General features: G+C 37.6%; 1 protein-coding gene across 6 annotated transcripts in view; it reads right to left on the bottom strand.

The window, feature by feature from the left end:
• Window positions 1-15,026, bottom strand: part of Adgrg6 (adhesion G protein-coupled receptor G6) — a 135,350-nt gene that overhangs the window by 27,592 nt on the left and 92,732 nt on the right. For all 6 annotated transcript variants that reach the window (XM_060380232.1, XM_060380233.1, XM_060380234.1 and 3 more), the window contains 9 exons: window positions 12,260-12,402; window positions 11,473-11,584; window positions 10,427-10,482; window positions 9,693-9,903; window positions 8,716-8,887; window positions 6,880-7,020; window positions 4,557-4,676; window positions 2,105-2,150; window positions 837-943 (listed from right to left, as the gene is read on the bottom strand). In XM_060380232.1, the coding sequence (XP_060236215.1) occupies window positions 837-943; window positions 2,105-2,150; window positions 4,557-4,676; window positions 6,880-7,020; window positions 8,716-8,887; window positions 9,693-9,903; window positions 10,427-10,482; window positions 11,473-11,584; window positions 12,260-12,402 (1,108 nt within the window). The remainder of the gene's footprint in view (window positions 1-836; window positions 944-2,104; window positions 2,151-4,556; window positions 4,677-6,879; window positions 7,021-8,715; window positions 8,888-9,692; window positions 9,904-10,426; window positions 10,483-11,472; window positions 11,585-12,259; window positions 12,403-15,026) is intronic.

The following is a 15,026-nucleotide window of genomic DNA, read 5'->3' as shown; positions in this document are numbered from 1 at the left end:
CCCTTCATAGAAACTTTGTCAAAACAATGGCTACAGTGCATTCTATGTGCATACTGGATAGGTGCTTATACAACACACATACCAGATAATGCTACTCACTCATGGATGAATTCCAACAGGCCTTTGGGAGGAAGATGGGTCTTGAAAATTGAGTGGGATAATAAAAACACTGACGTGATATAAATTTTTATGCAAACTCTTGAGTATGCTGGCTAGATATATATATTTTTTTAATAAAGGATGAGAGAAAGAAAGAATAGAAAGAATGTTATGAAATCCCTAAAATGAGAGAAATCTCATACATCTTATCTTCTTTCTTGTAGGACTGAAGTCATTAATTCAAACTGTCCTAGCAGATTATACTCTTGAGGAGAGAAATCATTTGGCACAGGCACAATATCAACTTGCTGGCAAGCATATTAAACAAAAACATGAGGAAGAAAAATCTTGATTAGACTATGGTTCTCTTCCATGGTAGCAACAACCCAACACTTTCTTCTTCTATTGCTCTTTCCTTTCATCTCTGTCTCACCAACTCCTTCTTTCTTAACCAAAGAGGTTCATGAGGATGAGGAGGGGGGGGGTTGTTCTGGAATTGTTTCTTTTTAAAAGCTACAAAAAATAAGACAGTGTTCTTTTGTATAAATCTGTCATTTGGTGCAAATACATGAGCTTTGCTAATTTAATGCCTTGTTACAAATCAAGATCTGTTGTACAGACAGGCATGATTAGGAAAAAAATTTCCATGATCTATAATCAAAAAAGTTGGGTCACACAAAAGAATTGTGCCTTCTAAGATTACCATGAATCAAAATGAGGCAAATCCCTCCTCTTACCATCAGGACTCCAAAGTGAGTGAGGTGGTTACACAGGCAGATGGTCTCCCCAGCCTCCGAGTCAGAGTGCACAGAACATCCGGAGGTGCTCCACCCTCCGAGACTCTCTGCAGGAAGAAACAATGAGCAGAAAACAGCTCAGTTATCTGTAATGTGGGCATCCTTCTTGTAGTGACCAAGAAGTAGAACGATATAGATTCCCTGAAAGTCATCTCAAAATTATTCAGGCACTGTGCTTCACTGAAGTGACTCAGGGCTTGTCCAGATGCTCACATTAAAATTTTAACAAATTTTGAAATAAACTTCTATAAAAACAAAATTTCTTTTAAACATTATGTGCTGATAAGCTCTCTGAAGACCAACAGTTTAGGATCAGACTAACTCTTCTGAAAACAGATGGAGGCTTAGACAATTTTGTTATGTACCCAGTGGTCATTGTTATGAAAACAAGGGCAAATGGGTCTGAACATCTCTGACTTCTTTTGGCATTATATTTGCCCATTTATTTAAATATGTTATGGCACAGGATGATATTTTTAAGTGGGTATACAAGTCAATCAGGATCTCAAAAGGCAGGCAGGTAAAACATAAACAACTAAACTATCTGCCTGTAAGTGACAAAGAGATTTCTGGCAACATGGAACTGTATTTTTCACAGACAACACAGCCAGTATGGTACCAGAATAAATTTAGAAGCAATGTGGTATTGAGGGGTCCATAGGGAAGATGACCCTTAGGAGATAAACACAAGAGGTGTTCTTTTAAGCATCCCTTTATTCATCTCTACACTCTCAGCCTAGTGATTTATTGATTATTTGCATGCTCCTTCCTGTCTTGACTGCTCAATATCACTTTAGAGGTCATTTTTTCAAGGAATATATGCTCTTTATAATAACTTCAGTAGGCTCTTTCACCCACCTCATAATTTTTATACTTGTGAATGTCAAATCATCTTATTATATATATGTGTATGTATATATATATATATATATATATACATGAATGAGCTTGAGCTTATGTTCAGTTGAAAGTGAAAATAAAAATGTATGCTACATTGTACAAATAACTGAAATTAAAGTGTTTAATTCAGTCTGTGAGCCAAATATGCTAGTTTCTTGATGTGACAAAAGTTATTTTAAAAATGGGAACTGCTTCCCAAACTATCTAAACTATAGTTTGAAGCTCACTTGTCCTAAACTGTGGTTTGGGGTGAAATGGGCTGGGGATGCTTGACAACACTTGAAAGCCCCCAGTATTTTACAACTTACTGTTTTTGTTCAGATCCCAGAAGGCACAGATAGGACGATGTACTTCCTATATTAATATAAAAATAAACATGCAAAATTGTAGTTTAAATTGTTTAAAAGTCACAACTAAAAAGAAACTGTACTAAAAGTCACAACTAAATAGAAACCATTCCAGTACCATGTGACAAGGTCACCAGCCTGGATGGGTCTTCTCTCCTAGAGACTTCTAATGAAAATCAGTTGGAATCCCCAGGAAGAACTACATTCACTTCAGGACACTCTATGTTCCATTGTTAAATACTGACTCTATTATCATTCTTTATATCTAGCAAGGCTTTTTATAATTTAATGTTCATATCATCTTCAAAATTTTCCTGCATGTCTGAGCATCTACAAAAGCAAACTAAAAGCAGACCCTCAAGAGACAGTTGTATGCCCTCAGCCAGATTGTGTTAAGTCAGAAAAAATAGCCAAAAAATAGAAGCATCCCAAATGAGCATGAATAGACGAATGGATAAAGTCTGTCATGTTCTCACAATGGAATGTCAGACAGTCTTTTGAGGAAAGCGCTTCAGGCGTGTGCTACAACACAGATGGATCCTGGATGCTTTATGCTAAGTGAAACAATTCACTTTGGAAGGACAACTACTGTAGGATTCTTTGAAGGGATTGATAGAATCAAATTAGTACTACAAAGATTGCTAGAGATTTCTGGAAGTTAAGAACAGGGAAATGGTGTTTAATAGAGACAGAGTTTCATTTGAGGTAGATTTTTTAAAAAAATCTAGTGGAGATAGATGGTATACACTGTTGACAAATTAATGCAACTGAACTTACTAAAAATGGTAAGTTCTACTAAGTATGTTTTACCACAGGGAACAAACCAAAGTCTTTCTTTATGGATGCTGAAGCAAATAAGGCCAAAGATAAAAAAGGAGGTCTCCCAAAAGGGAGTCAATGTTTCAAACTCCAAGCTTCAGCCATTATCAGCCTGCTCACTTCCTGTCTGGCTGTGGTGAGATCATGACCTGGAAGCTGTACAAAGGTGAGTCAACTTGTTAGTGAGCCGCAGGAGACAGCACATGTGCTTGCAGCACATAGATGGATGGGAGAGAGGGTCCTGAGGAAGGGATGCTAACACTTGGCAACATCTTAAACAGTGGCACATCTCCCAGAGAACGAGGCCACTCTCCTGTCCTCCCTTGAGCTATCTCCGTAGCAATTATCTTGGACTTTAAAAATCACAAAGAGACAATCACAACTCCTGACCAACTACTGTGCCTGTGTATTTGGAGTTGGTCAAGTCCTTTACTAAGAACAGTAGCCTTCTTTGTTTTGTATTCCATTGTGTAAATGCACCACAATTTCTGTATCCATTCCAAACAAAGAAATGATGAAATTTGCAGACAAATGGTGGAATCTAGAAATGACCAATCTGAGTGAGGTATCCCAGAAGCAGAAAGACACACAAGGCATATACTCACTCATAAGTGGATATTAGACATATAATATAGGATAAACATAATAAAATCTGAGCACCTAAAGAAGCTAAGCAAGAAGGAGGACCCTGGTAAGGTGCTCAATCTTCATTCAGAAAGGCAAATGAGACAGACATCAGAAGAGGGAGAAAAGAGGGAACAGGACAGGAGCCTATCACAGAGGGCCTCTGAAAGACTCTACCCAGCAGGTTATCAAAACATACGCTGAGATTCATAGCCAAACTTTTTGCAGAGTGCAGGGAATCTTATGAAAGAAGGGGAGCAGGATAGAAAGACCTGGAGGGAACAGCAGCTCCACAAGGAGAGAAATAGAACCAGAAAATATGGGCCCAGAGGTCTTTTCTGAGAATGATACTCCAACCAAGGACCATGCATGGAGATAACCTAGAACCCATGCACAGAAGTAGCCCATGGCAGCTCAGTGTCCAAGAGGGTTCCTCAATAATAGGAACAGGGACCATCTCTGACATTAACTCAGTGGCTGGCTCTTTGATCACCTCCACCTGAGGGGGGAGCAGCCTTAAACAGAGGAAGACAAAGAAGCCAGTCCTGATGAGACCCAATAGACTAGGGTCAGATGGAAGGGGAGGAGGACCTACCCTATCATTGGACTGGGGGAAGGGCATAGGAGAAGAGGGAGGGAGGGTGGGGTTGGGAGGGGATAGAGGAGAGGGCTACAGTTGGGATAACAAAGTGCATAAACTATAATTAATAAAAAGAAAAGAAAAAGAAAAAAGAACAGTAGCCCTCTTATTCATTTCCATTTCTTCTGATTCTTGATTACCAGGCAAGACTGACTCACTCACTGGTGGTTGCTGCTGTTCATAGTGCCTGTATATTGCCCCCTGCCTGACCATCTCCCTCCTAGAGGATGGATGTCACCCCTCATACAATGTGTCAGTTGCTCTGTATTATTTATAGTTCCCTGTGATAGTGTCCACACTCTTCAACCATTATCTGTGGCATTTTCTTACCTGAGTTTTGGTGTGTTTAATTCTTATTTGAACTGGATCTTTTAGATTCTGGATAGTAATGTTTCCAATGCTGCATGCCATCACATAACTCACAAGGATTTTTTCTTGAGATCCAACATCCTTTAAAAGAAAAGAATAAATTGCGTGCTCTAGGCATAAGTACACACGTTCATGCTCCAAAATAAGCAAACTGTCAGCAACTTTTGCACTTAAGATCTTCAATTCTAGAGCATCCTGTTTATAACTTCCAATTGCTCGCTTTCCTGAAGGGTCTATGCTACTTCCCTTATTATAATAAATATATTGAGGGGACAGCACAAATAAACCAGTTATAAGGGCATGTTCATACTCTATCTCTGTGATTGGTGGCAGCCAATTGATAACTGAGACAATACAAAGTCATAAAAAGCTAAGAAACAGTGAGACCATTTCCCAACTCAAGAAGACAGATGAAGTTATTTACGGTGTAAAAATTAAAAAGCAATCCATCATTCACACCTATGCCAACAGCCTGATGTGTTTACTGGCTTATACCTAAATGAATTCTAGTGGATTGAAGGCCCACCCAGAACTTCTGCCTTTTATTTTTTTTGCATTTGGCAGAACCTGCAGATTTCACAGAGAAAAGAAGTTGCCAAAAAGCCTGGAATACGTGCTGTTCAATGACTTGGAGCAGCAGTCTACCAAGATCTCTGGGTTTCTTTTCCATCTTGCTTTCTTGTCAAACTTTAATTCTCTATGCCATTTTATAAGTCGGTTGTATTTTAAAAAAATCATAAAATCGCTTAAATTCCAAATGCAATTATAAAATATAGCTTTAATTAACTTTCTATGTTCGTTACTATCAAAACAGTTGACTTAAATTGGGGATGGCCATCACTAATTGAAAATGCTCCTATCTTTTCTAAAGTATGGGAAGTATACCGCAGAATCTTTACTAGTTTCTGTTTTTTTTTGTTTTATTATTTTTTTAAACGTTTCTGATAGTTTACTTTAAAAAAAAACTAAAAATGTGCTTCTATAGAAGCATCCTAAAAAATATACATATATGAAAGAATTCTAAATGGAATCTCCAAGTAATATGAAAAACAAAACACCAACTAGACATCTTATACTATCAAGCAAAAACTTCCAGTGCCAGGTAGGGTTGTATTTTGTTGAGTTGTTGGCTAAAGGGACCCCATGGAACCCCCAATCATCACAGGCTATTGCTCAGGCTATAAATTGCTCTCCACGAACTGACAGGAAGGCCATACGGCTGAAGACAGCACATATTTCATCAAGCATGAAGAAGCTCAGCTGCTCCAAAACTCTCAAAATCTGTATAAAAGTCTAAGTTCCATTTTTATTATACATGAACATTTTACAAAGTTTTTTCCAAAATAATTTTTAAAATTGTGGAATGATATTTCACCATATTTATCCCCTATGTCCTTTACCTCTTTCTACATCTTTATCTCTCCTATTTTCTCTATGTCTATCCCTATCTCTTTCTCTTTCTCCCTCTTCTCCTTCACTTTGCCTCCCAAGTGCTGGACTTACAGGAGCGTGGCAACAGGTCCAGTCATTTCCCTCTCCTATAACTGAGTGATTCATAGGGTGGCCATACAAGAAACATTCCTATGGGCCTAAGAGTTGAAATACTCTCTTGCACAGGGCACACGGCTGGACAAACACTGGTACCTTGACTTTAACTGGTAACGTGTTCTGAAGAGAGGCTCCAGCAAAGTGCTCTAAATGGGGCTGTCCTCATAAAGGCCACCAAGGGTCATTAGTGTTTTCTGGCAGTGGACCATCTAGTATTTGACCTGATGCCAATAAAAATGATAATATGTGCTCAGCACAATGCCACCCTACTCTGCGGATATGAGAATGCCAAAGGTCATTTGAAATACTAATGGGAAAAAATGATTAAAGCCAAGAATGCCTCTCATTATGTAAAAGGTGCTTCCTGCTGACTTAAAAAAAATCTTTTCCTTTGGTGTACAAATGCTTTAACTCTGGAGGCCCCAGGGTCTGGAGAACAAAAGGATTAACAAATAATAAATAGCAGCATCTTAACTAACTCAATTTCTCATTATATAATGCTAGTCTTAGCTTTATATTTATTTTTAAAATTCAAGTAAGTACACACTGTTAAATGGGAGATTATCTGAAGTAAAGTATTTGAAGACTAACATTATTTTTTTTTCAATTTAGAAAATATAATAGATTAGATTTTCTATAACTGCTGGTATATTTCAAGGAAATCTGATGTCTTGACCTTTGAGCTAAGATACTGCATTTGAAATTGGAAAACAAAAATAATTTAAAGAGTTCTCACCTGAAAAAGTCCAGTTTTGTTAAAGAAAGTGAACTGTGCTCTTCTGACCAATGCAGAATCTTCTTGACTTAGATTCTCAAGCAGGTTTGGAGGCAAAATCACAGAAGCCAATGAATCTGCCTGGCCATTCTCAAAGTCCATCTGTCATGCACAAGCACATTGGTAGAATAATCACTGTGAGAGCACTGGTAGTACAGTCCAGTCCCCATGCTGAATGGGTTGAGAGAACCCCTGAAGGGACCACATTAACCAGAACCAGTTTGCCCTTGACCTCTGCAGAAGTCTGGAATTCCTGGGTAAGCCCCTTGCAGTCAGAGACAGAGATCACATTAAGAGTTCACACAAGAATACCTTGATTCTAAAGCACACCAAAAATTATAGAGACCAAATAATACTTGTCAATTATGAGAGTGGGATTTAATAGTGTCAGATTTCAATGTTTTCTCCATATACTATGGGCATAAATTATCTTGTTTAACTGCAGAGCTTCATTGTCTCTGTGAAGAGGCAGCAGCTGTTTTTGTTTTGTTTTGGCATCATAACCTTCATTGGAAATGAGGCAACTGGAGAGTGACACACTGTGAATGGAGGAATCACACAGAACAGCTCAGTCTTGATTGACACTCCTTTGGCTGCTTTACAGACTACACACCAAAAAATAGCCAGTACTATGAACACCCTCAGATAACTTAATTCAGGCCATAGAGATCTCCTGTCCTCGTGGGTGAGACTGGGACCAAAGGAGCTTCTTGCACTGTTTAAATACGAAAACCCTAGGCCCCTAATCTAAAATAGAATAAAAGTCTTGCTTGTATCTCAAGCCTAGGCCTTTTCTAGTGGTCTTGAAACTATAACACTGGGCTTAGGAATTTTCCTCATGCTGTAAGATTTGGACCAATACAGCTTGCACTGTTGAAATAAAAAACCAAACCAAACCAAACCAACCAAACAAAAAAAAAACAACTTGAAATTCACCCCTATAACCTAATCTAAAAAGAACAAAAGTCTTGCTTGTATCTCAAGCCTAGACATTTTGTATTTTCAGTGATCTATCTTGAAAGCAAGCAAACAAACAAACAAACCAAACAACAAAAAATAAATACAAAAAAACCCAACTGTTTTCCACATAGTTACTGTCTCAGGTCAGGAATGGTGCTGTATTCACTGGGTTTGCTCTGCTTGCTGACATTGTTTGGAACATAATAGGCATTTGAAAATTAATGGATGAGCTATGCTTTTAAAATATCTAGGAGGGTGAGCAGGGCCCCAGATTACTTGCCTAATCTCATCTGCTTCCCACACTGCCAAGCCTCTAGATTGTGGATTTGCACCATGGCATTCTTAGAAGAGCAATAGCAGCAGCAGCAGCAGCAGCAGCAGCAGCAGCAGCAACAACATCTGTGCTTTGATTAAACTGGATATGGCAGGGCCCTACACAGGCCCAGAATTGTTTTTAACATGTCATCCCTGTGACTCTAAAGTTGGTTTTGAGAAGCAGTGGCAGAGAGAAGGCTTCTCCCATGCCTGTTCCCACCTGAAGGTCTTTAATAACACGTTTATCTCTTTAAACTGGTTCCTAACCCATGCTTCCAACATGGTCTACCCCACTTAGTATCATTTCACCTTTAGAAGGTACCTTTCACTATCTAGGCTATGAACCATATACTCCCTGTGCTTCTACTTTACCTATAGATGCTGATGCTATTTTAGCCAACATTCATATCTGTCCACCATCTCTTGAATCGACTTCCTTGAGGTATCTAATATTAAAGAGCCAGTAAATTTGTTCTCTGTCTCCTTAATTAGTTAAAATTAAAACAAACATGGGTTTGTTACCTGGAAATATGATTCATTATTGCTTGGAAGGCCAATGCTAAAATTTGAAGGTGCATTCACTCCTGGCATCAGGGATGAGACTCCAAGAGCCAAATTCTGTGTGTCAATATTCACATGTGGGGTGCTATTCAGGTCTATTTTGAAGGCTAGCTCATCAATTGTTTTTAGAGCTCTAAAAAAATGAAAATGACATCACTGTTAGATTACACTATGTTTTAGGTAGTTGCTGCATGATAAAATACTAATAAAGAAAGTATTTTTAAGTTCTCTCATTTTAGTGAATACAGCCATGAGAACATCCCACACCCCAGCACTATCAGCTAATACACAGAATCATGTAATTGATGCTTCCTCAAGAAAACTCTACTGTCTTAATGGAAATCAGAAACTAAGTCACCAGAAATGGAGTTTGTTTTCCACAAATAACCAAGAAACCAGAAGATACTGCAAAAGTGTTTGTAATTAAGGCTATAGAGATAAAAATAACGTAAAGGATATGTTAACAATTATATTTAAAAAAAAGAAATATTACATAAAGGATGGAAACAGAAGAAATTAAAGATCCTAATGTCAATAACAAGTGGAATAAAAAATATAAAAAATGTAATTGCCCGTTTCCTAGGCACTTTCATTTTAGAAGTTCACAAGGCTGTAACAGAGCTGTGTAGAATGGCAGATGTACAGTGGTTATGATAACCCTGGATAACCTTTTTTTTAGGCTGAAATATATTATGATGTACTAAATATGCTTTGGGGGGTGCTTTATATATATATTACCAGATGAAAATTCTACTTACTCTGTAATTTACACTTCTAAACTAGAAAGCTTTAGAATTTACTTTGTAAATGACCTTGGGAAGTACCTATGCATCTTCTGGAGCTGTGGATTATGGAATGTGATCACAAATCAGTCAGAAGCGGGCAATGCTCTTAAAACACATTGATCAGTTTAATTCTCCAGGGGCAGAGATACTTACTCGGTAGAAGATTCAAGCAAATCACTATCTGAACTGCTTAAAATGTTAGAAAATATATTCATTAGAGTTGAGCCAAGTGTTATATCAATATTTTCTTCTTTGTTCACAATCCTTTTGACCTGTTCTACAATGCTATTAATATTGGCTGAGGTTAGGTTCTGCCCATCACCAGTTAAGTTTAATATCTCATTGGCCACTTCATTGGATTGTCCTAAAAGGAGAGGAAGAAACAACATAAAGTTTGCCTGGGCATTTTGGAACAGACAGTATGAGTAGTTCGTTATACAGCTTCAGGAAGTGGGATTCCATGCATACTGTCCCTCATCCATCTTTTTGAGGTAATATTGTTCTACACACAGGAACAGATTTCTTAAGTATGATACAAATGATTCAGAGAGATCATTGGTCCCTTGAAATCAATAAGTACATGTTTTCTGTTTAAAAATAATGCAGAAATATAAAAAAAACATTGATAGAAATAGCAGTTTGCACATTATTTTTAAATCCTCTACATAATTTTTTACTATTTTTATTTCCTTAGGTTATGAATATGTCACAAAATTAATATGCAGAAAGGTATATTTCTAACTAAAATATGTGAAATATTAATTTACACTAGTTTTAATATTATACCAGTATTACACAGCAGAACATCACATCTGAAGAGAATAAAGCATTGATGATGATGGGGTCATTTCATTTGTCCTTGGGAAGGGAAGACAAATTGAACTCACTTGAACAGTTGGTGGCATCAATGGGGCTCCAGAAGGTTGATGTTGCATTAGAAAGGCTGCAATAATTACCAAACAACAAAATGGCATTTAAATATGAAATTACTAATAACTAATGAAATTACAAACAACAAAAGCAATTAATAAATTTTAGGATTTGCCTTAATATCCAACTAGGTTCCCTTTGAAAAGACTATGAAAAAAAAATGCTAAAGATTCTTATTGGAAAGCCAGTCAGTAGCCTGCTCTCTCGAAGGGAAGTGCCCAGTACATCCTGCATCCTGACCTCACATACACTGTCAAGTGCTGCTCTAAGGACTTTACTGGAAAACTCAAATTTTGATTTCATACAACTCTGGAAAACAGATTTCAAACCACTTTTATGAAAGAGGAAATGCATTTTAGAGAAGCCAAGGAATTTTCCCAAGACCTCGAGCCAGGAAGAGTTAGGGCCACATTTCAAACTTGAGTCCATAAATCTCACAGCACTCTCTCTCCTCCACACCAAGTGTCACACACAGCCCTTGGTGCAGAGGACTCATTAGGCACTTTCTGTTCCTGAATTCCTTCCCTAAGAACTAACTGGGCCCCGGCAGAGGGTAGGGACAACAGCCTGGTGCAGTAGCCCTGCAGCTGTCTCTGAAAGTTTCCTAGACATGCAGGGGATTCTTAGTGTCTGGGCAGTCCGTGTCAACAGGCTGTCCAACCCGGATCCGGCCTGCATTCTCGCTTTGCCAGTTCTCACTTCCCCAAAATGAATAAGAACTCATAGGGGTTTTGAAATATGTTCCAAGACCAAGTTGACTACAGGGCCTGTAGCTCTGGAGTCACACTTTTGATTTCCAATTTCCTCAGTCTTTTCTTGGAGAGAGCTCAATTAACTCGCCACTCAGAGGAAAGCAGTCTCGTAGGTAATATTCTTCCCTCATCTCTATCCACCCACGAGCATGTGATTCCTGCCCTACCTCTCAAATCAACACAATAGATGAGTGCTGCTGTGCTATATAGTAAGCGTAGACCTGTGGCTTACAATTCAAAGAAAGAATTACCATGTCCGAGTCATAAAAAAACCAGGCTTGTTTGGACACGGTTGTTTGTAGACAGAAGGTAAGCTGGTTGGCCAGATAAAGCCCTCAGGGTCCACCAAGGCACTACACATACCTAGGAGAAAATAAGAGCCAACATGAAATAGACAAGCCCTTAATTTTCTGAAGTCAAAGGTGTAGGATAAAAACCAATGACTGCCCTGGGAGTTCAGTCACTATTTATATACTACTAAAATAACCAGTGTTTTATATTAGAATTTTTAAAAATTAGCAAGAATAAAAATACATTTTAAACAAAAATAATTATATCTTACAAAAACATTTTATAATAATAGGTATAGGGTAAAAATAAAGATACAAGATCATTCATGCAAAGTAATAACAATGTATTAATAAATGAGTTTCATTCGAGATAAACATAATCAGAATTGAGAACAAACCTGAAAATGAAACTCAGGGCTAAAATTAACAAAGTAGAAATAAAGAATACTATTAAAAACATATGCAGTTTTTAAATCCCATAAGTGGAATCTGTCAAGGTTATTTTAGTACTTTGCTCCTTTTAAGATAAGAAAAGATAAATACAAACAGCTTGTCTCCTTCGTTTCCTTAGATTCCAAGGCATTGTGATGATGTTTTTATGCTGCATTATACACTTTTTAGTGGTCTCTATATAACAAATGTCATCATTAAAAATATACCTTACACAGACAAATAACAAGTGAAAAAGAGCGCCCTGTATGCTCCTTAGCTAACTGCGCGTGAACTCACACACACTGAGCTCGCGTACCCAGCGGTTTCACCTGTACTCTGTACAGGCTCAGGCCATCCTCCAGCGAGGCATTGTTTGTTAGAAGCTGCTGTTCGATCTTTTCTTCCTCCAGGTTGACATTATTGGTGTCATTGTAGACTAGAAGGGCCCACAGCACCAACCTAGAAAAAAGATGTCAGAGAGAACTAGTGTTCCTGGGTTTGCTGAATGACTGGCTAGTTGAGGGGCGGGGACAGGGGTGCCGGGTTAGAAACAGAACATGGATGCTGTAACACCTTGAGATTGAAAGGATCAGCCAGGGTGTCTTGAACTCTCTGGTACAAATTGCAGCATTCACACTGCTTCACCTGGAATCAAGTTTACAAGGTAACTTTCCAGAATTTTATCATGGCACTCTAGTTCTTTTTCAGGAATACTTACATATTTAATATCAATAGTTCATGTATTGTATACAATACTTATAACATCCTCTCAAAAGGGAACGTCAGTTTCTTTCTTTATATGCAAAACTTAAAATTTCAAAGGAAAAATTGAATTGTATATTGAAATCTTGAAATTGTGTTATTATTTACAAATATGGAGCAGGCCCCACAGGTGGAAATTTTACAAGTACTTTGTATGGTAAAATAAATACTCAAAGTGATACCCAGTTTAGCTAGTACACTAATACAAATGGTTTTAGAATGTGTGGCCTTGAAAATGCCTTTACAGGAAACAAAAAGATAAAGTTTTAAAGCCCTGTCAGAACTTAGAGCTAAGCCAAAATCATAGCTTTCATCTAAAGGTAATTCAGTATTAAGACAGAGGTACATGATGCCATTTTGTCAGAGAAAGGAGCATTTTTTGATGTTTTTGCAAGAGTGCTGCATTTGAATTTTCTCCACATTCTGAAGAAATGTGAGGAATATGGCAAACATCACTCCATTATCCAGATTGGGTGCTATTCACATGCCAAAGAGGAGGCGGGTAAACTCAAAGTACAGAGGATGGCACATTCTATTTATGAAACTGTGTTGGTAAGAATAGAAGTAAATACAGAGCTAGTTCATTTGTGGTGCTAAAAAGTAAAGGATAAGTTAAGTAGTTGTTATTCCAGGTTAGGTGAAGCAGCTGAATTTTACCTCCTAAGTAGCTGATGATCTCATGGACAAAATGATATGCTCTTCTCTCAAAACTTTTTATTTCTAAAATGATCTACTGTAAAACAGTCATAAATAAGCCATACTCCAGCAAGCCAAGTATAGATGTGGACATATGGTGGACGGTGAATGGCATATGATGTGGTGTCCTCTGATTCAATGGGAAGAAAAGCACTGCCTCTTTACCTCCTGAGAATACACAGCCCTGACCAGGACAACATCCCAATGCATTGTGGGTGTATTCAATACAGAAACCCAACCATTCAACAGTGAGCCTGCATTTGCACAATGCTTGTCTGTGTTAGTTTTCTGTCCCATCAGAAAACAAAAACTGCTCCCTGGTTCTATACCAGTTCAGGTCTATCTTGTTGCGATTACCATTCATCACTGGAATAAGCCACTCCCTCTGTGGTTTCAGGTTCCCTGGCGGTCTAGGCAGTAGAATAAACAGCATTATTGAGTGCTTGAGATGCAAACCTGAATTGAAAGGAAGAATTTTGGGAATTGAAAGGATTGAAAGGAATGAATGTGAAACTAGTAGACTGTGGTATGGAGGGAGACTATAGTGCCTCATCAATGAGCATAAGAGTAACAGAGAATAGTTTTTTTTGTTGTTGTTGTTTTGTTTTGTTTTTCTAAGAGTGGGAAGCTATAAAAAAGACAATGCTGAAGATTTATAGCAAAGGAAAACTAAGTAAGTCGATTTTCCCACAAGGTAGGTATGTTCATTCTTCCTATAATTTTCTGTGAAATTATTCACTGGTTTGAAAGACCAGAAAATTGAGATTTTATTTATTTAAATGTCTTTTACACAAAAGCTTTTGAGATGCTGGCTACACCCACTGTGGCTGATTTTAGTGTTATCAGTACTAGAATAATATTTGTGAGGAAACTGATGGGGTGCTCATTTTCTAAGGAAGGGGACTACTAGTTACGCTTTAAGCTAGGTTTGTCCAAAATGCTAGATAAAGCACCCTCGGGATCCTAGCTGCTTCTGGAGCCACTGTTACAGGTTCAACATTATGTAGTAGGTGGGGAAAGGATCATTTTCCTAGGAAAAGGAGTAAATTCTTGTTATTTACTATCTTGAAATATGTTACTTTGTTTTCAGATCATAAAGGAAAATGAATGTTGTCAGAATACAAACCTATCAGGCAGTGTGATCCAGTTTACCCAATATATATATATATATATATATATATATATATATATATATATATATAAATTAAACAAAGTTTAAAACATTTAATTTTATAATGTTAAATAGAAAGGACAAACAGTAAAGTTCTCTAACTCTCAAATATGATTTCATGGATGTCTTCTCATAGTAGTGACACATCAAGGCTGTGTTTTCAGTTTTTAAAAAGTCTTTACATATTTTGTAGTACACACACAAACGTGTGTGTGTGTGTTGTGTGTGTTTCTATGTGTGTGTAGAGCACAAGTGGAGGTCAGAGGACAACCTGTGGAGTAGTTTTTCCTTCCATTATGTAGGTTTTGGAGATCAAACTCAGGTCAGCAGGCTTGGCAGTGCTTACCTTTACTCAATGAACCATCATATCACCCAATGGCTATATTTTTATAGCAGCAAATTAGTAAATTAAAACTGACCAAGGTTTCTAAGAACTTTAGCCTTTCAAATGATC

Source organism: Meriones unguiculatus, chromosome 3 (assembly GCF_030254825.1).
Source record: "Meriones unguiculatus strain TT.TT164.6M chromosome 3, Bangor_MerUng_6.1, whole genome shotgun sequence".
In the NCBI taxonomy this organism is placed as follows: domain Eukaryota; kingdom Metazoa; phylum Chordata; class Mammalia; order Rodentia; family Muridae; genus Meriones; species Meriones unguiculatus.
The sequence above is the reverse complement of the archived record's forward strand: the minus strand, read 5'-3'. Positions and strand labels throughout refer to the sequence as shown.